This window comes from Engystomops pustulosus, chromosome 1, assembly GCF_040894005.1.
Source record: "Engystomops pustulosus chromosome 1, aEngPut4.maternal, whole genome shotgun sequence".
In the NCBI taxonomy this organism is placed as follows: Eukaryota; Metazoa; Chordata; class Amphibia; order Anura; family Leptodactylidae; genus Engystomops; species Engystomops pustulosus.
In genome coordinates, this window is record NC_092411.1 from 95,952,486 (window position 1) to 95,975,990 (window position 23,505).

Below are 23,505 nucleotides of genomic sequence, written 5' to 3' on the forward strand. Positions count from 1 at the left end.
CAAGTGTACGGCCGCGCGCCCTGCCGTCATACGCACTGTACGTCGTTGTCATGGCGATGGATGTGGTTTACGGATGGAGAAGACGTTTTTCGTCATAAACATCAAGTGTCGCATCTTTGTTTCGTAAAATTATATGTAACCGCTATCCTCTAGGACCGGCACCCTGCTGTACAAGTAGTACTGAGGGGGAAGGGTAAGTTTAGATTCTTGAAACCACTTGTAAGATGTGGCCAGAAATGATAAAATTATGTGAGACTGATATAATTTTGTATTGTTGTTTAGAATAATGCCTTAGGCTCATTGTTCATATCTACCTTGTACAATTCCATTGTGTTCTTTGTTAATGGAGCAAAACAGTTACATTGAAAGCAGCGCCTGACATAAATGGATATATTGTTTCCATATAAGCCACGCCCTTTTCTCCGCCCCTCGCTCCACCCCTTAATGCCCTCCTTTTCCTTTCACATCTTATACTAGTGATGGCTAACCTATGGCACTGGTGCCAGAGGTGGCACTCAGTGCCCTTTCTGTGGGCACTCAGGCCATCACCAGAGATGACTCCTGGTATCTTCCTGCAGTCCCAGACAGCCCAGGACTTTCTATGCACAGAGGTATTTTAAAGTGACAGCTGTACCTGGGACTATTTTCTGCTTTATTGCTGTCCTCAGGTGCTGGTATCAACGAAAACTGTGACAGAGAAGGGAGTATAAATCACAAATTACATTTCTGTGTTGGCACTTTGCGATAAATAAGCGGGTCTTTGTTGTAGTTTGGGCACTCGGCCTCTAAAAGGTTTGCCATCACTGTCTTATACCCTCAGCTTCCTGTTAGATTGTAGCCCCTCTGATATTGTGCCACTAGCAGCTTCCCCTCATATTGTACCCCCTGCAGTTTTCCCTATAATTGTCCCCCCCAGCAGCTCCCCCCTTATTGTGTCCCTTTGCCGCTCCCCCGCTTATTTTGCCCCCCTTAGCTACGCCTCTTACTGTTCCCCCTTTATTTGTTCCCTTCAGAATAGTGATGGGAAGTTCTTGGTGAGCTGGATCATTAGGCTCTGTTCACTAAGTAAAGCCAAGTCATCTGGCTCCTGAACAGCTCCCTATTAAATATATAATACGGTGCCTGAGGCCAGTAAGTCATCGCACACCACTCCACTTTTCACCTGATTTTATTGTGTTAAAGGGGGTGTGGTGAGCCGATTAGAGGCAGAGATCTGCTTGTTCACGAACGACCCATGACTACCCCACAATAAAATGACAAACGCAAATGCTCACCTTTACCCACTCCCCCGCAGCAGATCCTCTCTTCACTACAGTATACAGCAGAAGCACAAGGATAATGCATGGAGCCGATGGCTCTCTGCCTTATCACTAGAATCAGTTCATGTGGATCTAGTATCAATTTTGGACAAAGAAAAAGCATAAATACACCCCAATATTAACACTAGGGCCCCAATCCATAGGTCAGACATGGTCAATGGATAAAGGACTAGATTAGTAATTACACGTTGGGTTGGTGACACTTACTAGATGTGTGGAGGTCTATTCATAATGTAGTAATCGGCAGGTTGTTCATATACACTACCACTATATAAATGACTAGAAGCCATGCACATTGCTTGGAGATTTCCATTAGTCCAATGAAATTGATTTAAGCACATGTCATTTTAAATGGTACACTTGGACAGTCCATTCATGTGCCAAATGGGGTCCCAACAGTAACTTCTCACTTATTGCTGGACTGGCCCTACAGAGCACCAGGAATCCTCTGGCGGGCCAAGGCTTTAACACTTATTATCCAAAGTTCCAGCTAAAAACAAACTCATTTGGAAGTGACATTACAATGCCCCATCACAATCTTTAGCTGTGACATCACTACATCATAACTTAACAATGCCCCATTATGACAACACAATGCACTATGATGGCATCTCAATAAGAATACATCTATCCTTAGGATTAACTTCCAGTCACTCCATAAGTTATAGAGAACCAGGCAATCCTCTAGCGTTGTAAAGCTACTTCACAATGGCTTGCAATATCAAAGAGCCCTTTTACAACATTTCAATACCCCATTGTGACATCACAATGCCGTTATGTCAAGACAATGCCCATTGGGGCAACACAATGACCCAGATTTATCATAGCTTCTCCACCAGTTTTCTGGTCCCAATCCCCGCCACTATTGTCATGTCAGAGAGCGGAGGGTGGTCTGGCATGTGAAAGCCCAGCCCACCACATTAACCATAGTGGAGTTCCACAAGAGCCTAGACCAAAAAACTCTGCCAGTTCTGACCTGTTCTACAGGTCGGAACAGGCAGAGTTTGCCAGAGCCTCTTTAGTGGATATGGGCTCAGGATCACCAGCAGGGAGATTTTAAAATTGGCGTTCTAAATTCCAGACTACATAAATTCCCCTCAATGTATCTTTATGATATCACAATGTCAATTTATGGTATCATTATGTCCCTTTATGATGATACAATACCCCTTTATGATATCACAATGCCTCAATATGACATCACGATGTACAGTTATGACTTCAAATTGTCCATTAATTACATCACATTGCCCTATTGTCACAACACATTGAACTATTATGACATCTTTGTGCCTCATAATGAGAAAACAGTATAACATGAGAATACCTCATTATGCTAGAACAGTATCCTTTTATAAACTCGCATTGACCAATTATGACATAACAAGGCCCTTTATGCCATCACATTGTCCCATCGTGACAGATCACAATGCAACATTAACAAACTACAATGCCCCATTATGATGTTGCATTAACCTATTATCACATATCATTCACAAAAAACTATGACATCACAGCGTCTCATTTTGACATCAGAATAGCCCAATTGTGACATTATAGTACCCCACAAAATAAGCCCCATTATATCAATATCCCACTTATAAAATATCAATTTCTGTTAATGCCATCACACTGCCCCTTTAGGATATCACATCGTCCCTTTGTGACATAACGATGACCATTTATGACATCACAATGCCCCGTTGTGACATTGCAATGACCCTTTATGACATTACAGTACCCATTATCACATCAAAATATGTTATTATGCTTTATTTTGACTCCTTGATGTCCTTCTTTGATATGACAGTGCCCTATTGCGACCTAAAATTTTTCATCTAGTTGTTAGTGCATAACGACTGCTCCATTAATCTCTATGGAGCTGACATAAATTGTCCTCACTTATCTCCGTCAGCTCCAAAGAGATTAATGGAGCAAAATGGCCACGCGCGGCCGTCTGCTCCATTAATCTGACGTAACGACAAGGGGTCCGATGGTGGTATGTGGGACCCCATCAGACCCCACGTTTTCGTGATCTCTTGGGGTCTTAGCAAGTTGGGCCATATTCCATGGATAGAGCCAAACTTTTGTTCATGGAAAAACACCTTTAAGGGTGTTTACAGTATGTAAACATGTGTCAATTATAATGATTGATTGTATGATAATGCTCTATTTCTAGAAACATGACGTGCCTTTTGGGAGATCGTACATGCATGGAAAGTCTAAGAAAGGACATTACCGATCTTCAGGGTACTCTGATCGATGTGTTCTCCAGGGTTGGTGCTGTACGGTTCCCATCCTGGAAGTTTCCTGATAGGACATCTTGTGATCTAGACCTGGTGCAGTTATTGGACAGATATGATTATGTGGAGGATGATGCAGAGTACACACAGCTTTCACATATGGTTTTGTTGGAGCTTGTAATTGACAGGTATGAGAAATGCTCTATTTTGTGTAAATTACTACAGTAATTGCAACTTGATGGTAGGACGTTTATAAACGTTGTGATGTACTTATAATGCATTTTATTCACAGAAATTCAAAGATTTCAAACATGCTTTTATTTATGTCTATTACGCTGTTCCGCAGATATTTTTAATTATGTGCTAATAATGAAGTTGGTGCACCTAGAGCGTGCCCTTAGCACCTGGGGCACTGCTCTTCCCAACTATACTACTTCCTTCTTTTTCCAGTCTCACCTATTTTTACCAAAAGATAAATGTTCTGTACCTGACCTGCAGGGAGCAGTCAAGGCTGGGGCTCTGGGTGCCAAGGGCATGTCCTGGATGCACCAGCTGCCTCATTAACATATAGATTAGAATGGTAAAATCTTTAAAAAACTAAATAATTGACAGAAATAATAAAAGAAATCATTGTATTACTTCTCTACAAGATGCTGCCAGGAGAAAATAATACTTAGGGAGGTGTCAGATATCCCACAAAGACAAAATTGTCAGGATAATAAGCACATTCTATAATTCACTGTGATTAACAAAAATACAGTATTTCACAGATATAATGCCAACTTGTCTCTTGCAGTCCTGGTTTACATTTTAGTTGTCCCTGGATCCGACCCTAAATCGTCTGACTATGGTCGACGTGGAGAGGATGCAGCAGCAAATGCTCTACGAACAAGATACGCTCTGCATCCCAGGGGAGGAGTTGAGAAAGAAGAGCTGACTGTATTTTATTGATGAGATGAGGCAGTAGTGCTGAGTGTGTTATTGTGTCTTATATTCATCTCATGACTGATCTCTGATCTCTCTTTTACTGTGTCAGATACTAGTAGACTGTTCAGAAGCTAAATGAATATGTAAACCCTGTATCATGATATTCTAAGCACATTGTCAGCACACAGCATCTCATAGCACAGAGGGATCATAATGTGCTAAGAGAGTCCCCGCCCACCCTCTGGAATTTTACACAGACCATCACTGAGTAATAGGAGATAAAACAACAATAAAACTGACTAAGGGCTCATTCACACAGCCATTATGGGAGCCTTGATATGTTTGCATTATTTGCAACCAGATCAAGGCCCCCATAGACCTCTATGCTCCCGGTAATGGTGCGGTGAGCACGCAGTTTGTCACAGCACCGCCACCTAGCAGCCACTTGTCTCCCTATGGAGGAAGGAGGGGTGAAGAGCACTCAACCCTCCCACCTCCTCCTAATGGCCCACACAGCCAGGTAAATGTACCCTAAAATGGTAAAGTAAGAGGTTAACATTTTGTTCATGAGCAAACCCCTTTCATACTAGAGCCATCTATGTCACAATGCTATACAGAACTAATCTGTATCTGTCTGCTTAATAGACAGTAAAAGTAGCTCAGATTCCCTGTTCCCAGAAATCAGACATGTGGGTCAGTGAATAACACGATTTTCCACTTGTGTTCCTGTCATCTTTTCTCCAACACTTAAGGCTAAATTGGAAGACCTTTTATGGCCAATAATCTTAGGGTGGGTTCACATTGCTGTTTTTTTTTTCACTGAACCCATTTTGGCTTATGGACACATAAAGATTGATTTTCTCTTCCTGGCTTCAGTGATTTTTAATTGATGCCTTACTGAACCATCTGTTTCAATGGGCTTTTTCACACCGCAGTATATTTCCACTGATCCAATGTTGTCAGTTAGCACAAACAGAAATGGTTCTAAATTGACAAATGATCAGTGAAAAAACTGATGTGTGAAAAAGCCCATTGAAAATAATAGTTCAGTAAAGCATCAGTGAAAAATCCCTGCTGTGAAAAAAACGCCAATGTGAGTCCACCCTTATTGAGACTCATTTAGCCCACTGATTAGCCGCTGCAGGTCCTGTGACTTTTAGGTTTTCAGCCCAGCCTGTTATTTCAGTAGAGAATTGTCAGGGATGCCCATTTTAAGGAAATGTCTGCATTCTGTTCTGTTACTTTAGGTATAATTTATGTGTAATTCCATAGCACAACCGGTTGTTTGTGCCATTGGTAAAACTGTGTTTCTTTGACCAGGCTGTTGCTGCTTCTTCAGAGCTTTGATGCCTACACAGAACTTATAAGCAGTGATGGCAGCTTCATACCATCTCGAGATTCTGGACTCTCAATGTCAGTTGGACTGACAGTTCGGAAATATTGGAGCAACTTGCTAAAGTTGGGGACTGTTAACCAAAAAGCAGTGAGTTAATCCTTCATTACATATAATTACATTTTTAGGGTAGGTTCACATGACGTTTTTGCAGTCCATTGTAAGAGTACCTCGGAGGATTCCCAATGTACCCTTATGGATGGCTAGTATCCCACTATATATTCATACTGTGGGATACCTAGTCCTATTTCTCCCTCCCAACCCCCTAAAAGCAGGAGGAGTGAACATTGGCAACAGCCAGTGATTGGCTGCTACTGATGTTCAGGGTGGTTTCCCTTATATGGACAGCGACAGCTCTGGGGACCTACCTGCAAGTAATCTCAATGGAGGCCAGTCCCTCCTAGGCTTCCATGGCTTCTGCCGAGTATATACTCGGATGACAGAGCAGATTTTCAGGTGTATACACTGAGCGTACTTTTCTGTCTCCAGAGTGTCTCACTATTGTCCCATCTACTGATTTGCACCAAGATTGGTACTTTGGTACAAATTTATTTTACTAGAAAGTCGCATATCACTGCAAACATGGACACCTTATAAAACTGTCTAAACTACTATGATAAACTAGATGTGCAAAAGACATCTGAAGAGCTTTTAAGTCATTCTTTTTATACTTTGGTATATGAAGCTGTGTAACCTGACTTTTACATTGACAACAGCTTGGGATATGTGTGACTTTTAAAATCCTTTTTTAATTTTTTTTCATTTAATGGGTTGCGAAGTGGAGGAAAAGTAGTGATTTGGACTTTATATTTACCACATGGTGTAATTATTTTTATATTTTGATAGATTGGGACATTTGGGGTATAGAGAAACTTAAGATGTTTAGGATTATGTTTGTTTATTTGTGTTCTATGGAAAGGGGGTGAGTTGAACTTTTAGGACTATGTACTATGCCATAAAGACTACATTCTTTCATAAATTGAGACAACATACAAGGAGGTTTAATGTTAGATTAGACATTCTAGAAAAAATTATCATTCTTAGCTTCAGACACTTTGATAAATCTGGTACAAACCTGATAAATATGCATATTTTGTTGTGAATTCACATTTACTTTCTTCTCCAGAAATATTCTTCACCGGAAAATATAATTATGACAAAAGAACCCAAAACTCCAAAAGAACGTTCTTGTCTGTCTTCACGCAGGACTCAATCTGCCCTATCACTGGCATTGAGTTGCCATCCTACAAGTGCCCTACAGGAATCATTTGCCATTGCAAAGGATATGCGCACCATTGGCTCTCAGACATTAGAGTCTGCCCTTATTCCCTGTGATGCATGTGCCATTGCCCAGAGTAGTTTAAAGGAGGTTAGTGATGCCATTGTTAGTGTCTGCAAAAATCAGAACTTGCCATCCTCACTTCTAAAACTGCGAGAAGTCTTGCCACCTGAGGGAATCCTGTCTCCATCAGAAATGCGGTACTGGGCTAGCGAAGAAAGCAAGGATTTGGTTCGCATCAGCAAACATCTGTCTGAGCTGACTGAGCTCATTCAGCCTCTGAGAAATCAGTGCGAGGCAGCCAGGATAGAGAATCAGCGGCTACAACAAAACATAGAAGACCACAAGATACAGCTAAAGCTACAGAAAGAAGAGCTGCAGCAACAAGTCAATGACCATGAGAAGAAGCTGGAGGAGAAAGGACAACAGATCCAGGTTATGGTGAACAGGTTGGAGAGGGACAAAGATGAGCTTAGGAAGGGTAAATGTTATCATACAAACTTTTATATACATTTTTTATGTAGATATAACTGCTTTTAACAAGCAATGGTGATTGTCTATTCTTCACTTAGGGTCTGCAGTACTAGAAGAAAGAGTTTCCATCCTGAAAGAAGAGTTGAAACTTCAGCACTGTACAATACGAGATCTGGGTAAGGTCCACTTAAAGGCAGTCTACCATCTCCCAGATCACATAGCATCATGTGTACAGTCAAGTATCCTCACAGAGGGCTAGATTGTATCCCACTGTATGTTCATACATGTTCATACCTCCTCCTGTTCCAGCCCTCCCCCTGTAAATGGGAGGAGAACTGAACATCGGCAGTAGCAAGTGATTGGCTGCTGATGATGTTCAAGGTGTTTCCCCAGGGATGTAACTGTTCTAATATGGAGAGTATGCTCAGAAGAGGACAAGGATGGATGCAATAAAGTTGTATCCCTGCTAAGCATATGCACCAATCAGCAGGAAGGAGCGGAAAGGGAAAGATTTCACATCACAGGGCTTATTTACTAAGGGTTGCGAATCGCACTTTCGTCTGACTGTTCGCTGTTTTTGGGATTTGCGCAGCTTTGACAGGTACTTAACAGGGGTTTGCGCTGGGATTGTATCGCACGCGATCGGATTGTGGTGCAACTGCGCTGGCTTTCATGCGATTCGGACTGAGCGCAGTAAATGTACCCCATACTGTTCAGATGGAGGCACAAAGGATGGCCTTGTCTGCCAATTTTATGTCTATGGATACTTTTAGCTTATAGGTCAGGAGCTTCCGACATACACTCACCGGCCACTTTATTAGGTACACCTGTCCAACTGCTCGTTAATGCTTAATTTTTTAATCAGCCAATCACATGGCGGCAACTCAGTGCATTTAGGCATGTAGACATGGTCAAGACAATCTCCTGCAGTTCAAAGCGAGCATCAGTATGGGGAAGAAAGGTGATTTGAGTGCCTTTGAACGTGGCATGGTTGTTGGTGCCAGAAGGGCTGGTCTGAGTATTTCAGAAACTGCTGATCTACTGGGATTTTCACGCATCTCTAGGGTTTACAGAGAATGGTCTGAAAAAGAAAAAACATCCAGTGAGCGGCAGTTCTGTGGGCAGAAATGCCTTGTTGATGCCAGAGGTCAGAGGAGAATGGGCAGACTGGTTCGAGCTGATAGAAAGGCAACAGTGACTCAAATCGCCACCCGATACAACCAAGGTAGGCAGAAGAGTATCTCTGAACGCACAGTACGTCGAACTTTGAGGCAGATGGGCTACAGCAGCAGAATACCACACCAGGTGCCACTCCTTTCAGCTAAGAACAGGAAACTGAGGCTACAATTTGCACAAGCTCATCGAAAGTGGACAGTAGAAGATTGGAAAAACGTTGCCTGGTCTGATGAGTCTCGATTTCTGCTGCGACATTCGGATGGTAGTGTCAGAATTTGGCGTCAACAACATGAAAGCATGGATCCATTCTGCCTTGTATCAACGGTTCAGGCTGGTGGTGGTGGTGTCATGGTGTGGGGAATATTTTCTTGGCACTCTTTGGGCCCCTTGGTACCAATTGAGCATCGTTGCAACGCCACAGCCTACCTGAGTATTGTTGCTGACCATGTCCATCCCTTTATGACCACAATGTACCCAACATCTGATGGCTACTTTCAGCAGGATAATGCGCCATGTCATAAAGCTGGAATCATCTCAGACTGGTTTCTTGAACATGACAATGAGTTCACTGTACTCAAATGGCCTCCACAGTCACCAGATCTCAATCCAATAGAGCATCTTTGGGATGTGGTGGAACGGGAGATTTGCATCATGGATGTGCAGCCGACAAATCTGCGGCAACTGTGTGATGCCATCATGTCAATATGGACCAAAATCTCTGAGGAATGCTTCCAGCACCTTGTTGAATCTATGCCATGAAGAATTGAGGCAGTTCTGAAGGCAAAAGGGGGTCCAACCCGTTACTAGCATGGTGTACCTAATAAAGTGGCCGGTGAGTGTATATGAGTGAGTGTATATGATGACCAAATTGTGATTTGAATGTACCCTAAGCCTACCAGATATACTTTTCTGTTCTCCAGCGATCTCTCATTCTAGAGATAATTAAAAATGTATGCAATGTAATTTTTTATACAATGAGCGCTGAGCAATGCCTGACGATGTTGCTGTTTTTTTCTTTTTATGTTGCTCTTCACTACAAACCACTGTTCCTGTACATATTGATAGCCATCCATCATAGAAGCAAGGTGTAGAAAGGAGAGAATGGGTGCACCAGTAGGCAAGGTCCTGCCCTCACTAAAGATAAATATAGAATTAGAAAGGCATTTTAGGCATATTTATGTTAGAGCTAGAAGGACACTTAAAAGGATATTTTCTGTGCAAAAAGTAGCGAGATGATTTGTACAGATTTTCTTTTTTATTATCCTGACTTCTATGAAATATTACAGTCCCTTTTCTTTTATCAGATTCTTTTATTCATTGTTACTATTTATATTTTCCTAAACCAGGTTTTGTTTGCTGGGGGAAAATAATTAATTTTGAGGAACTGACAACATTTAGCCTCAGGCCTAATATTACTGCAGTACTTGTTGTAACATCTAGGTGGTGCTTTATACTGGTATAGAATTTGTTCTTTTCTGTACTCCTATTGACTGATTTACCATATAGTAGTAATCTAACGTTTTGTCCATGAGAATGCATACTGCATTATTAACTGTTTCATCTATAAAGCTCTGCAGAATATGATGCCGCAATATAAAAAAAGATTTTTATTATTCCATTTATCAAGATCTACCATTTTAGAGGAAAACATAATCTTAGTGCGCCAGGGCTATGAACACCATTCTTTAAACAACTGACATCTCCTCTAGAAAAAAAGCATAAAATAGGAAAACTCCAGCAGACTCTGCCACAAGCTTTCTGTACAGAAATATTATTAAGGATAATGATATTATAAAGAGAAAAAAACTTTAAGAATTTATTGCTGTTCTAGAACTGGCAAGACAAAAACTATTAGGGGAGATGCAGATCATGGTACACAAGGAAGAAGTGTCTGTGTTGGAGAAGAAAGTTGGTGATTTGACAGTTCACCTAGAAAATTCCTTGCAGAGACTTCAAGAATCTGAAGAGGCTGTGTCTAAGGAGAAAGCTCGTGGAGTGAGCCTTCAAAACCACAAAGAGGTGAGCCCTGCTTTGAATATATTGCAAACATAGAAATAAAAAATCTACATTTGGTATCACTGTAATCATGCAGAAAATGGTTATGTTATTTATGCTGCCGATTGCATCATAAAAAGTTTAGTCACCCCCTACCAAAATTTAATAATTTACATCATTACAACACAACAAAAAACAAGCCCTCTTATGACTTTGCAGATAAAATATTACTACAATGTGACTGAAAAAACCTAAAGAATAACTGTAAAGGCTTTTTTCCCCCCACAAATCTACAGCTCTTGGGATGTAAAACAACTTTGTCTTTTGTCTTTATTTTTAAATCCAGCAGATTCTTTGCTATCCCCCTTCAGTTTATCTGATTACTGCAATGGCTACCTCACAGAATAGTGAGGTACAAGATCTTCCCTGGTCCCTATGAGTTCCTGCATCTATCTGTGATTATGCAGGAGTTTCTCTGTCTGACTCTGCTCTTCTCGCTGCTCCCTTCCCCCACCTTGTCATCGGCAGTATCAGCTCTGTGCAGATAAGCTATAAAGCCTCACATGCTCACACAGCACATGCTATAGACTTCAAGTAACTGTTGAAATTATCTTTGGGTAAGCTAACTGGCCTCAGCTTGAGGGTATAGACTGACAGACATTAGTCTCCGCCCACTTCACCCCTAGTGAGAGATTTTTGTCAGAAAAACAGAAAATGCCATAACTTTGGAAAGAAAAGTGTGAGCAGCACAATATGGACATCTTTCTGTTTGTTTTCAAAGGGGGGAATCACATATAATAACTTGGTAAAATCACTATAATTTTACAGTTATGCTTTAACTTAGTTCTGTTAACATCCTCACATGCTATTTACACCCACTTCTCCCTCTCTTCAAGCCTAGTGTATAACTTAATATGAAAGTTACATTTTCAACATTAAACTTTAGACCTTTCTGTGTATTTTATATTTTTTAATTTTAATATTTTTGTCCATGATTTGTACATAACAAGTAATATCCCCTCATGACTCTAGTCCCTGCAGGCAAAGCAGAAAGCACTGTTACAACAGTTAGACCGATTATCCCAAGAGTGTGAAAACTTGCGCAGTGTCTTAGGTGATGCAGATGAAGAAAGAGCTAAATTAGAAGAGCAAATGCAGCAAATGAAAATAGAGGAGGAAAGTCTAAAGAGCCAAATAAAGGAACAGCAGGTACAGCTACATTACTGTTTTATATATATATGTTATATACAACACTAGATGGAAATCTGCTTAGAAATATTATTCCTTTTAATGTTTTATTAATAAAAATTGATCAATAGGCAAAAAAATAACATGTTTTTTTCTTTCATCCTTGACTATATGTAGAACACAATAAACACACTTCAGCAGGAGAAGAGAACATTGAAGAAGTCTGTTACAGATTCGACCAAACAGCTTTTAGATTTACAAGGATCCCTAGAGCAGCAGAAGGAAAGAGAGAAACTGCTGGTGTGTTACCCAGACTTGCACCCACTCCCCGAATTTGAGAGTAAGCAAATCAGCTTTTCTTACAACTGTCCGTTGTCTTACATTTAAAAAAAATTTTTTTAGAATCCCAGTAAATAAAAATAATGTTTATCCTATATTTTCACCAAAAATGTAGGGGGATCCAGCAATGGCATCATTAATTTTCATTATTTATTAAATGTGATAATAAAACAGAAGTAATGAAGAAAAAATATCGGTGCTGGGAATTTTGGGACCAACAAATGAAAAAAAAAATCATAAAAATCATAGACAAGTTAATAAATTGGACTACATAGTTTATTTGCTTAGAAAGCTGTGGATGTCCGTAGGCTTGTGTCTTTGTGGCCTCCATCTGGCCAGTATATGTTATACAACATGCTATACAGCAATGAGGTGAAAATATATTTCTTTATTGGCTACAATAACAAAGAATTGACAAATATAACTGCATGCTGTCCATTACATGATTTTGTTAGATGTACTGCAAGCCAATGCATGGTCTTATTGGGTGAAATGAGAAAATCCAGAATACTTGTTTCTCAGCAAACGACTATGTTTGCTGAGCAATGTTTAAAGTGTAATCGTCATTCTGAGCAAAAAAACAAACAAAAATAAATAATTCTGTTCCAGGTGTCCCTCGGAATCATTCCTCAAAGTATTTTCCCTCTCAGTCCTCATTTAGTACCTCTTTTGTCCCATAGCAACCATGGTTTCCAGCTCTCAAAAAACCTACAATCAGCAAGATATAGGGGCGGGACCTGCCTCCTGTCACCTCATCACAAGCGCCTACTGCTGACCAATGAGAGCAGAGCTATCTTACATCTACCTCATTCATTCATTCATCTCATCTCATCTCATCTATCTATCCCATATTTATCTATGTATCTACCTATTTAAGTAACACTCCAGCACAGCACATGAGGGCACAGCTTGGAGATTGTCTCCTGCTATTTCCTTGTGTGAGGGGGAGGGAGGGGCTGCAGTTTGTGTCTGTGTGGATTATGTGTTCTATACAGTATACAGGTGTAGGGAAAACTGAGGAGAGATAAGTTTAGGTGTTTGGTCACTACATTAGTCAGGGCTTCTCTCTGCACATGACAGTGCTGGAGTAGTGACATATGAGTGCTGCAGTACTGAGACATGAGGTGATCAGCTGTGACCAGTGAGCTATGAGGTAATCAGCTGTGTGCAGGGAGGGGGGCGTGTCTCCTGCCCTAGTAACAGACATATGAGAGATGACTGCCATCTAGGGGAAGTCTGCAGAATACAAGAGGAAGGAGCAAGATTCGGGTAACTAATCCAATTGCAAAAGTGCTTAAAATAACTTGCCCTACAACATATCAAAAGTTTTTTGAAATGACGGTTACACTTTAAGTGCTGTGAAGTGGGCTGGATTTTTTAGGGAATGACAGGTAGGTTGGTAGTGGACATGCCATTCCCATCCCATCTAGTTCACACCTTGTGGACGCTCCTGGAGGAACTCAGGTGACTGGGAATGTCGTCATTACTGAGGAATATGAAGTCTGATAGGAGAGCAGACAATCACAGAGCTTGGCTGGAAAGCCAAAAAGGTATTTTGCTCCTGCTGGAGACAGTCTTAGACTGTCTGAACTGTTTGTTTTTATATAGAGGTAACCAATTTCTGTTTAGTTAGTGCTCAGACGAGCAGGTGTTTAATTTGTGTTTTGTTTATCTGATGTATTTGAAGTCTGTGGTTGGAGTGAATAAAACTCAACATTTGGACTGATGACCTTGGAGTCTGTACCGCCCAGATCCTGACAGTAGGCTGACAGTAGACTGTGATGCTACAGTGATGTATCTGTCCATTTATGAAGGTGATAACTGGAGCCTTCATGGTTGCGGTCTCCAGCTGCTTAGGGGCAGTTTCACACAGCAGTATTCAGTTCAGTATTTAGCATCAGTGTTTGTAAAGTCAGTATAAAGTCAGTAAAGCTGAGGCCTGGAATAGGTCCAAAACTATTACTGTGTGTGGGTGGATGTGGAGAACATTTTTCTAATATACTTATTTACATTTAATTGAATTCATTTGCCATATGTAAACATTTCTAGGTTTGACAAATAATGAAACGGTCTGAAACTGCCTTACCATCAAAAAATGATCTTTCATATGGTTCCCCTTACAAACCCACTGCTGCTAGAAGTCAAGTTCTAAACATATAAGAGCATTAGAATTGTACCTTTACTAGAGCACTTCCTGTCACCTGCACAAGTGCTGAGGGAGCAGGGAGAGTGTGAGATAGCGTTACTGTTTGTAAAGCTAGATCCCAGAAGAGCTAGGCTAGCCAATCTGGCACATTAGCATGATTTTAAGAGTTGATTAAAAACTGAAGGAGGCCATGGATAACAAATATAAGAAGATTACCACAGTCAGTGCCTGGATCCATGAGTAAGTGCCCCTGGTTTATCGTGATGGATTTTGATGGTAGATTTTGTATAAAGCTGTTTTTTTAGCAGATGTAGATCATAGATACATAGGATATATACAGGAAGATACAGGTAGCTACATAAACTAAATAACAAAAATTCTGAATGTGGAAATCCAGCCTCATAAATCTACACACACAAAATCCCATGTAGATAAGATTACCAGTTATCAACCTTAATAACTAGTTATTTGATATACAAAGGATTTTGGATATATTCTCAGATTTCTTATTATGTCGCACTTATGAGGCTAGGTATTCACAGGGTGGTTTTGTATGGTTTTTATCTGCGATATCACAGTCAAACAGTTTGGCAATGAGTTTGTGGTGAAGATTGAACAAAATCATCCCTTGCATTTAAAAAAAAAAATCTCAATAAACTTCTGTTGAACGAGTACAGAAGCGTCTTGTCCTGCCGTTCTTTGTGTTGGTATTTATACTTTAGTAATGCAGATAGTGTTTAGTTCTTTTGTGCAAAAGATATCTTTACTTTTAGGTTTCCACAGCGAACACTTTAGAGAGGTGAAAAGATGTTTAGGGGGAGATTTATCATCAAGTTTCTGAGGTAAATCTGTTCTAGTTGCCCATGGAAAGCAACCAGAGCTCAGCTTTAATTTTATAAACAGCTGTGGGAAAATGAAAGATGAGCTCTGATTGGTTGCCATGGGAAACTAGAACAGTTCTGCTCTAGGAGACTTATGATAAATCTTCCTCGTAGTGTCTAATTATATATATACATATACACTACATACACCCACACACATATATAAATATATACGATATCTATGTATATTTTCAAGTGTAATGTGAGGGACAAGGTGTCAGCACTATTTTAGGCATATGGGGGCCCCGATCCAAAGTTTGCTTTGGGGCCCACTCGTGTCTTGTTAAGTTGTGTTGTGTCTTATAGTGCACTTTATTGTCACTCCTTCATAATTAATTGTGATTGGGCAGCTTTAAGTTTGCTCTGCGAACACTCACTTTGTAGTACTATGTTCATTTTGGAAGATTTACTTCACTCTGTGTGAGCACCATAATATACACTGTGTCTAGTTGGGACGCATCTGCTTTCCCTATGACTTATTGGCATCAGCATAACTTGTACAGTACGAGGCAATGCAGGTTGATGCCCTGGTTGTTCGTCCTACTGGCATAACAGAGCCCATAGGGCTTCTATCTGTCCTGAGCGTGGGCCTATAGCAGTGGTGGCGAACCTATGGCACGGGTGCCAGAGGCGGCACTCAGAGCCCTCTCTGTGGACACCCAGGCCATCACCCCAGCATGAAGTTCACCAAACAGGACTCAAAGAATCTTCCTACAGAATCTTCCTACAATGAATTTGCCCTCCTTCTTTCAACTGCATTGGTGTCTCTAGGAGGCTGAACTATTGGAAGTTGTCAAAGAACAAGGAGAAATAAATTACTGCTTAAATTGCTGTGCTGGCACTTTGCAATATAGGGTGGCTTTTGGTTGAAGTTTGGGCACTCGGGCTCTAAAAGGTTCGCCATCACTGGCCTACAGCGCGTGGCGGCCCCTCTATTAATGTAGATTGGCTCGCACTTATTCAACGCAGTATGCCTGCGTGTTGGGTAGTGTCCCACTGTATCAGCAGCAGATAACCTCTCCACTTTCCCTGTATCTGTCCTTTCTATTGTTTATCCCTAAATTTGTCTGTATGGACATTTTGCCGGGTAAACCTGGCTTCTTCATAAGGGTTCAGTGACTCACATTAGAGTCTTTTAAATACAGCATCTGTCTGTATTTAATGGAATGAGTATGTCTGAGGCCAGCGGTCCAGCCTTCTTCAGATTAAATGAGCTACCGGATGATTTTCCGGTATAAATTGTTCAGCACGTAATGATGAGTGTTCTCTGTTGTACAATATCATAGGCTCTGGGGACATTACAGAGGATATGGAAAAACAGCTTCAGGCTAACAGCATCCGTATAAGTATTCTTGAGGACGAGAATTCAAAGCTGCGAGTGAGCCTGCAGAAACTTGGAGAGAAAAGCAAACAAGGGACACTGAAGGTGAGTGTAGAAATAAGGATGAAAAGGAATAATAAGACAATTCAGAAAGTACATAGCCATCTTACTGCCCACGGCATCCTGGCAGCAATTAAAAGATGACCACCCACATTCACACAATTCACTATAGATACAAGCAGAATGAGCTGTTCAGGTGAAGCATGGTTAAATTCCTGTCATTTCCATCTATTCCTTTTATACAGTTTACCTGCGAGATGCGTGTTTTATTAAAAAGCGTTTTTCCAGGATAATGATAATGAGATCAGTGGAGGTTCAACACTGAGGGCTCTTGCTGATCAGTGGACTCCTGCTCAGTTCTCTGTGTAAGGTGGGCTACACACTATTGTGTCCAGCCTGTGGAAACAGACCCATATGTTTGTCTAATCCCACAGACCACAGTCCTTGCGTCATACAGAAATAAGATGCAAGGACTCTCTCTGTCTGCCAGCTGAAATATAGTGCTGACACTGTAGCAATTTCTTTGGCGCTGTTTGGCTGGCAGACTGGAAGTTCTTGCATCATATTTCTGTTTGATGCAGGGACCCCTGTTTTGTGCAATATGTGCTTTTGTCATTCTGTGCAAATCTGTGGCATGAGACCACAATATAGGTCAGTTTCCACGTGCTGCACGCGTTCCAAATGGCCATCGCAGAGAACTGCAGCTGAGCTCCTGTACACATTGGAAAAACATCAGACGTCTGAAAACAAAAGCAATTATTTTTACTAAGTTCTAGTAAGTTGTGCTGTACACAAGTGCAACAACTGTCATGTATAATTGCACCTTGGAAATAGCTTTTTGTACGTCGACCATTGCTGTGATGTAAGTACTTTTCACACGTTGCATTGCCACACATTTGTTGTATCTGTTAGGTAATTCCTCAGACTCAGCTCTGGACTCTTCCTACTACAGTAGAGGCTTTGTCTCCCGAACCCCAAATAAGAAGCAGCAGCAGAAGTAGCACAACAAAGTGAGTATTCTGTTACTATCTTTCTGGAAAGTGTCATGTAGCATGGTAAGTTTTCCAGCGCTGATTCATTTAGTTCATCAGTACTTTTATTCTTAGCGGTTGGCCTAAATTTTACATAATAGTAACAAATGTGTTTGAAATATGCTTATTTTACAATACGATTATAGGGGAGATTTGTCAGAGTAGTGCTGTTCTAGTTGCCCATAACAACCAATCAGAGCTTAGCTTTCATTTTATAAATAGCTGTGGGGAAATGAAAGCTGAGCTCTACTCTCCTATGAGTGACTAGAAGAGTTTTGCTTTCAGACACTTCTGATAAATCTTCTTAATATTCTGTATTGGTGTAATGTTCCATTACCACAATAAATTGTATAAAGTCAGAAAAGCGTTATTAATATGTTCAATTATTGAAGATATGCTTAGTCTTTATGGGTTTGCAATGAGTCTAGAAACCTTTTCATGTTTATGCAGGATTAGTCACACCACATACCTGACTCAATTGTAAAGAGGGTGTTGTCAGTCTCTAAGCTTTAGTCCACCTGCATATAAATATTGCTGTGTATAATCTCATATAACCACAGAGCTGCTGCCTGTTGGGTAATGTTAGGGACCATGAACATATGCTTAGGGACTGAGGGTTTAGATATACAGTACCTTTAGCTTTTTGATGCTGAAGGTCTTTGACAAAGCTGATGAACATCGACATCACTACACATGTGTGGAGTACGGATTGTGTGCCAGAGTTTACTGGAGAATCCTGCATATGCCCAGACCACAGTAGATGAGTACAATGAGAACATCAGAATAATGTAATTATTATCCAGATCATTAGGACATAATATGAACATACAGGCAGTCCCTGGGTTACGTACAAGATAGGGTCCATAGGTTTGTTCTTAAGTTGAATTTGTATGCAAGTCGAAACTGTATATTTTATAATAATCTAGACAAATTTTTTTTTTGCCCCGGTGACAATTGGAGTAATGGGACCAAGGATTATCAATGAAACTTCATTACAGACTCCTGTACAGCTGATCATTGCAGTCTGGGACTATAGTAACATCCAGAGAGCTTCACCAGAGGTCACAGGGGGCAGAGGGTTCCGTCTTTAAACAAGGGTAGTCTGTAAGTCAGGCATCCTTAAGTAGGGGACCGCCTGTATTTGAGATAATTGATGGGATTATCCAAGAAATTGGGAAAAACCCCATGGAAACCAAGCCAGGTACAAAGAAAAAAAGTGCATATACCCTGCTCCAGCTCCCATTTCCATTACATCCCATCAATGTTAGCTGGGTGGAAGGTGTTGCTGGTTGTAGTGACAAAGAAAAAGCCAGGTCCCAAGTGCAAGTATTGATTTTCCAGGATGACTTTTTCTGTAAGAATTCAATACATGTGTGAATAGACACTTATCGTCAGTTATTACATTAGTAAAGTAGAACAGTCTACATCTTAACCTGCTCTTGTGGCTAATCTACTTGGTAACAATAGGAGCGGGTCTTTCAACATTGCACAATATCTACAACTGTGTCACAATGAGAAACAGGGAAAAAAATCAAAATGCCAGAATTAATGTTTTTTTGGTTCGGTTTCTGTTTGAAAAGAAAATGATTAAAAGGTCGTGCATTCCCCAAATTGGTCAATAACAACTACAATAAGAGCACAGCACAGTACATTCAAGATGTCTTTCAAAGAGTTAATATCATGTTTACTAAAAAGATCGATAGTATGTTCAGTGACAGCCCTCACTTGGGATAGAGACGGCTGCACAAGTTAACCTGTCACTTTTCACCTACTTGAATACATAGCACATTTTCTGCCCTGACGTCAAACTCTGTACATTGTGCAGCATTTGTCTGTTGTGTCCCAAAACACAGAAATCTATGGTGATGTGATGGCTTGTAAAATGTTTTTAATTTTTTGTTTCACATTTTTCGGATGTCTTTAGGCCCTTTAGTCCCAAGCAAAATGCACTGAAAGTCGCAGAGGACACAATGAAACCGCCAAGTATTGGGCAACCAGAACGCAAAGGATCACAGCATTTGCTAAATCTTGTTACCTTCCCACAAGAGGTTTCACCCATTGCAGCTTATGCACGTGTCAAACAAGTGAAGGGTAGAAACCTGCAATCTGACAGTAAGAGCTCTGAACATTGAAAGGGTTCAGCAGCTAGAAGACGTAAGGTTAATACCAGTCTTATTACTCATACTCGGATGACAATGGGGAACGGTCTTAGTAGGTGTGCCATCAGCTTCATTGTATAAATTTGGATTGGTAGATGTTTTGATTCTATTTTATATAAACCAGAATCACACATATTTGTAATGTACTAGCTGCTTTATATCACATAGTTTGGCTGCTCAGTTATAATCCAATACAACTGCACAGTCTAAATGCATCCATCGTCGTTTGCACTACAGTGCTTATACCCGCACACATATGTTCGACTCAAATGTTCATGTTTTGATTAAAGTAATCATGTCACTATAGCTATGTGCGGTAGTATGCACACCTTCTGAATCAACACTGTGCCCATGTGACACTGTTCACATCAGTCACGCTGCTGTCTGTAAAGAGACAGCTACGCCTTAAATAACAAGCACAAAGATCAAACTGGCAAAGCAGATATAAAAGACATCTAGCCAGCATGAGCCCCTCATGACAGATAACTTGTCTGAGGGCATGCCTGTATAATTGGCTTCACATGGTAATGGTTATGAGTACTATGTAGTCTATATCCTCTATTGGTTTAGTTGCTCATGTGTTTCCTATATTTTTACTTTAAATAGCATTGTCAATTTGATTGCAATATGAAATGTGCATAATGAATCGTACCGCACTGTAATTGTTACATGAACTTTATTCTATTTTATTACTGTATTTTCTTTATATAAAACAATAAAATAACACCATTTTCTAATATACAACATGTTTCAAGGCCTCAATGTTTTCAAAGTAAAATACCAATGGGAAAATATAGTCTTCATTCAGAGAGTGTTCTATTCTTACCTTAAAAGTGGAAATACTTTTTTATTGCCTCAATAGGGATTTGTCACATCTATAGAAGTGATATAGGTGCATCGGGGACTATTGGGACATCATGCCATCAGTCAGTGGCATGTAGTCAGTGTAGAGATCACCATAACACTGAAGTAAAATAAACTTCACTAGATAAGGAGTACAGTGTATTACATGATTCAATGCATGTTGAATTCCCTTAGGGGTAATAGAAAAAGTGTAAAAAGAAAAATAATTAATGCATAGCATATGGTGACATTGGGCAAAATGTTTTTATTAAAAAAAATGGTTTTCATTTTGTAAATGTAATGAAATATATACATTGTATATAAGATTAAAGTAAGTTTAGCACACGCATAAAACAAGAAAAGTTTGTAAATTAAAGTGTGTTCAGAAATACAGCTGTTTTGTCGATGGTTCCCCACCGCAGCACATCTCTCCGGTCAGGTGAAATTCATGCTGGAGCCAAATCCTTTAGGCCACTCCCTGCTGCTCGATGCTGCTGGATTTTTGGCAGAGAATGTACGGACCAGGCACCATTCCTTGCACTTGTTTGGTTTTCTACCTGTAACACTGGATTTTAGCAATTGAGTAACCAGAAGCTTGATATGTCCTTAATAGCATTATTAAAAATCTGAAAGGAAAGGGGCAGAAAGAGCAGTATTCAATATGAGTTTTGTACTAGTGTGTCATATATACCAGAAAGGAATGTACAGAAGAGCACAAAAGAGCATCTGACATCAGACATTTAAGTTTTCACTTCTTTTAGTCTTTTCTTTGTCAACTTTGCATGTAATTGGACCTTCAGAAGATACAAAGGTGTTTCCTAATATCTTAGTACAATGGTTACTTTATATAAAAATTCACATGCCCACATTTATCAAAAATGGTGAGGAGGGTGCAGTGTGTGACAGATTCAAGAAATGTTTCAATATCAAAACTGTGTCCGTGTCAAAAATATGGGCCTAACACCAATAGAAATATAGAGCTCAAAAACTGCTAAGATCTGGTGTTATAATAATACTCTTAATAAAATAAGTAAAAATGTATTAGTATACATCAAATACACTTTCAAAAGCACAAATACATAAAATGTGCGTGCAAAACTAGACCACCAAGCAATACAGGTGGCTGAAAGCTCCACCCCGCTGAGGTCCAACAATAGGGATAGGATAAGATAAGTACATATGCAGCATAGAAAGAATAATCAATATCACCATGTGTAACCGGGGGCAGCCTCCGCCCCATGCGTATCACCAATGCCTCGTGGCTTTCTCCGGGGTAATGTTCATGGTTCCATACTTGGTGTGGGGGGTATGTGACTGTAAGCTGTGCTTTAATGGGACCACCACCGAAATGGCCAATGACGCGGTGGTGACGCGCTGCCACACTCCTCCTACCTCCATTCAAGAAATGTGTTACACGATCTTCATGAATCTGGTGCCCCATGCACTGCTCCGACAGAGTGCTTCAACTTTTTTTTTTAACATAGGGCAAGCAACACATTTATCATGCAGAGCCTGCTGCGAAGACTGCGTTCTGCGCATGTGCAGAAAACAGGCCGACAGCTGCGCAGTCCCGGGTTCAATGCTGGCTTTGCGGACAAGTGCGCTCAGGTCCTTGTAGCTGCGCACTGAAAATATCTGGGGAGGAGGATCAAGAGGGCTACTGGGGCGTGGAGTAGCTGCGCCGTGTAGCCTCAGCTCTGGCTACTCACGCCCCAGTAGCCTCTTTGGTAAATTAGCATATTATCACAATTAAAGATTAAAAAAGATAAAGGGGTCTGAAGGAGCAGAATGGATTATCCACTCCTGCAAATATGACTTACAGAACAATGAGTAGATTACATGGGAAATTATCTTTGAACTCTAATTAGATTTGCAATTTGAGGTGTTTCTCTAACCGAATATTCCCCGTGACCCCTGACAATGTAATGTGTATGGCCCTCCCTACTTTCACCTCGCAACAGACATAAAGCCCATGAATAATGGGATGTTACATTTCAGCATGCCTGATCTTTTTGTTCTTGAGGAGGATAAGCCACATGAAGCATGTCCCCCTCTCCCTATGCTGGCTCAGGCTGCTGTGCACACATATAGGACTCTTAGAGGCAATATGAGCTCAATGGCTCCGAGCATTATAGTTTCTAATGTTGATAGCGACTTCAGGCCGAGCTTTACTTTACTTTGTTTGAAATAATATTGTTCAAGGTTGTGCCTTCACGTGACTGAACGTTATCATTATCATTTTACTTTATATCTACTTGAGCTTTAGCAGACGTTATGTAATAACATGATAGCAAGATAAGAAACATGCCGTAAACTACAGCAATAAATGTATAATTGGATTGGATTAGTTTTGTTGTGTAACACATGCTGCAATTATTTTACAGAAAGGTCTCATTGGCACCAATTAAGCATTTTCCTACAATAAGGCTTACAGAGTTATCAGCTAGAGAGGGAAGAAATATCATATGGTGACTTAGTGGTTAGCATTACAGCCTTGCAGCGCTGGAGTCCTGGGTTCAAGTCCCAGGGTCAACATCTGCATAGAGTTTGTATGTTCTCTCCATGTCGTAAATGTGCCAAACTGTGGCACCGTCACTAAGCCACTTGACTTGCTGTGGAGAGGGAAGGGGTGAAGAGAACTCACTCGACTGTGTGCTACACCCAGGTTACGGCCCGGTTGAGCCATAGATTGTGTAGACAGACAGTGCAGCCTGTTTCCTAGTATTACACA

General features: G+C 40.5%; 1 protein-coding gene across 3 annotated transcripts in view; it reads left to right on the forward strand.

Moving 5' to 3' along the window:
- The first annotated feature begins 33 nt into the window (after positions 1 to 33).
- The window catches only part of CCDC157 (coiled-coil domain containing 157), a 30,268-nt gene continuing 6,796 nt past the window's right edge, over positions 34 to 23,505 (forward strand). Inside the window, exons 1-11 of one of the 3 annotated variants that reach the window (XM_072148861.1) lie at positions 34 to 193; positions 3,499 to 3,750; positions 5,810 to 5,972; positions 7,009 to 7,642; positions 7,734 to 7,811; positions 10,643 to 10,830; positions 11,839 to 12,015; positions 12,172 to 12,334; positions 16,647 to 16,786; positions 17,654 to 17,751; positions 19,697 to 20,652. In XM_072148861.1, the coding sequence (XP_072004962.1) occupies positions 3,503 to 3,750; positions 5,810 to 5,972; positions 7,009 to 7,642; positions 7,734 to 7,811; positions 10,643 to 10,830; positions 11,839 to 12,015; positions 12,172 to 12,334; positions 16,647 to 16,786; positions 17,654 to 17,751; positions 19,697 to 19,904 (2,097 nt within the window). In that variant the 5' untranslated portion in view covers positions 34 to 193; positions 3,499 to 3,502 and the 3' untranslated portion in view covers positions 19,905 to 20,652. Of the gene's footprint in view, positions 194 to 3,498; positions 3,751 to 5,809; positions 5,973 to 7,008; positions 7,643 to 7,733; positions 7,812 to 10,642; positions 10,831 to 11,838; positions 12,016 to 12,171; positions 12,335 to 16,646; positions 16,787 to 17,653; positions 17,752 to 19,696; positions 20,653 to 23,505 lie in introns of those variants that run through there. The other 2 variants (XM_072148872.1, XR_011855062.1) reach the window with 2 other exon arrangements.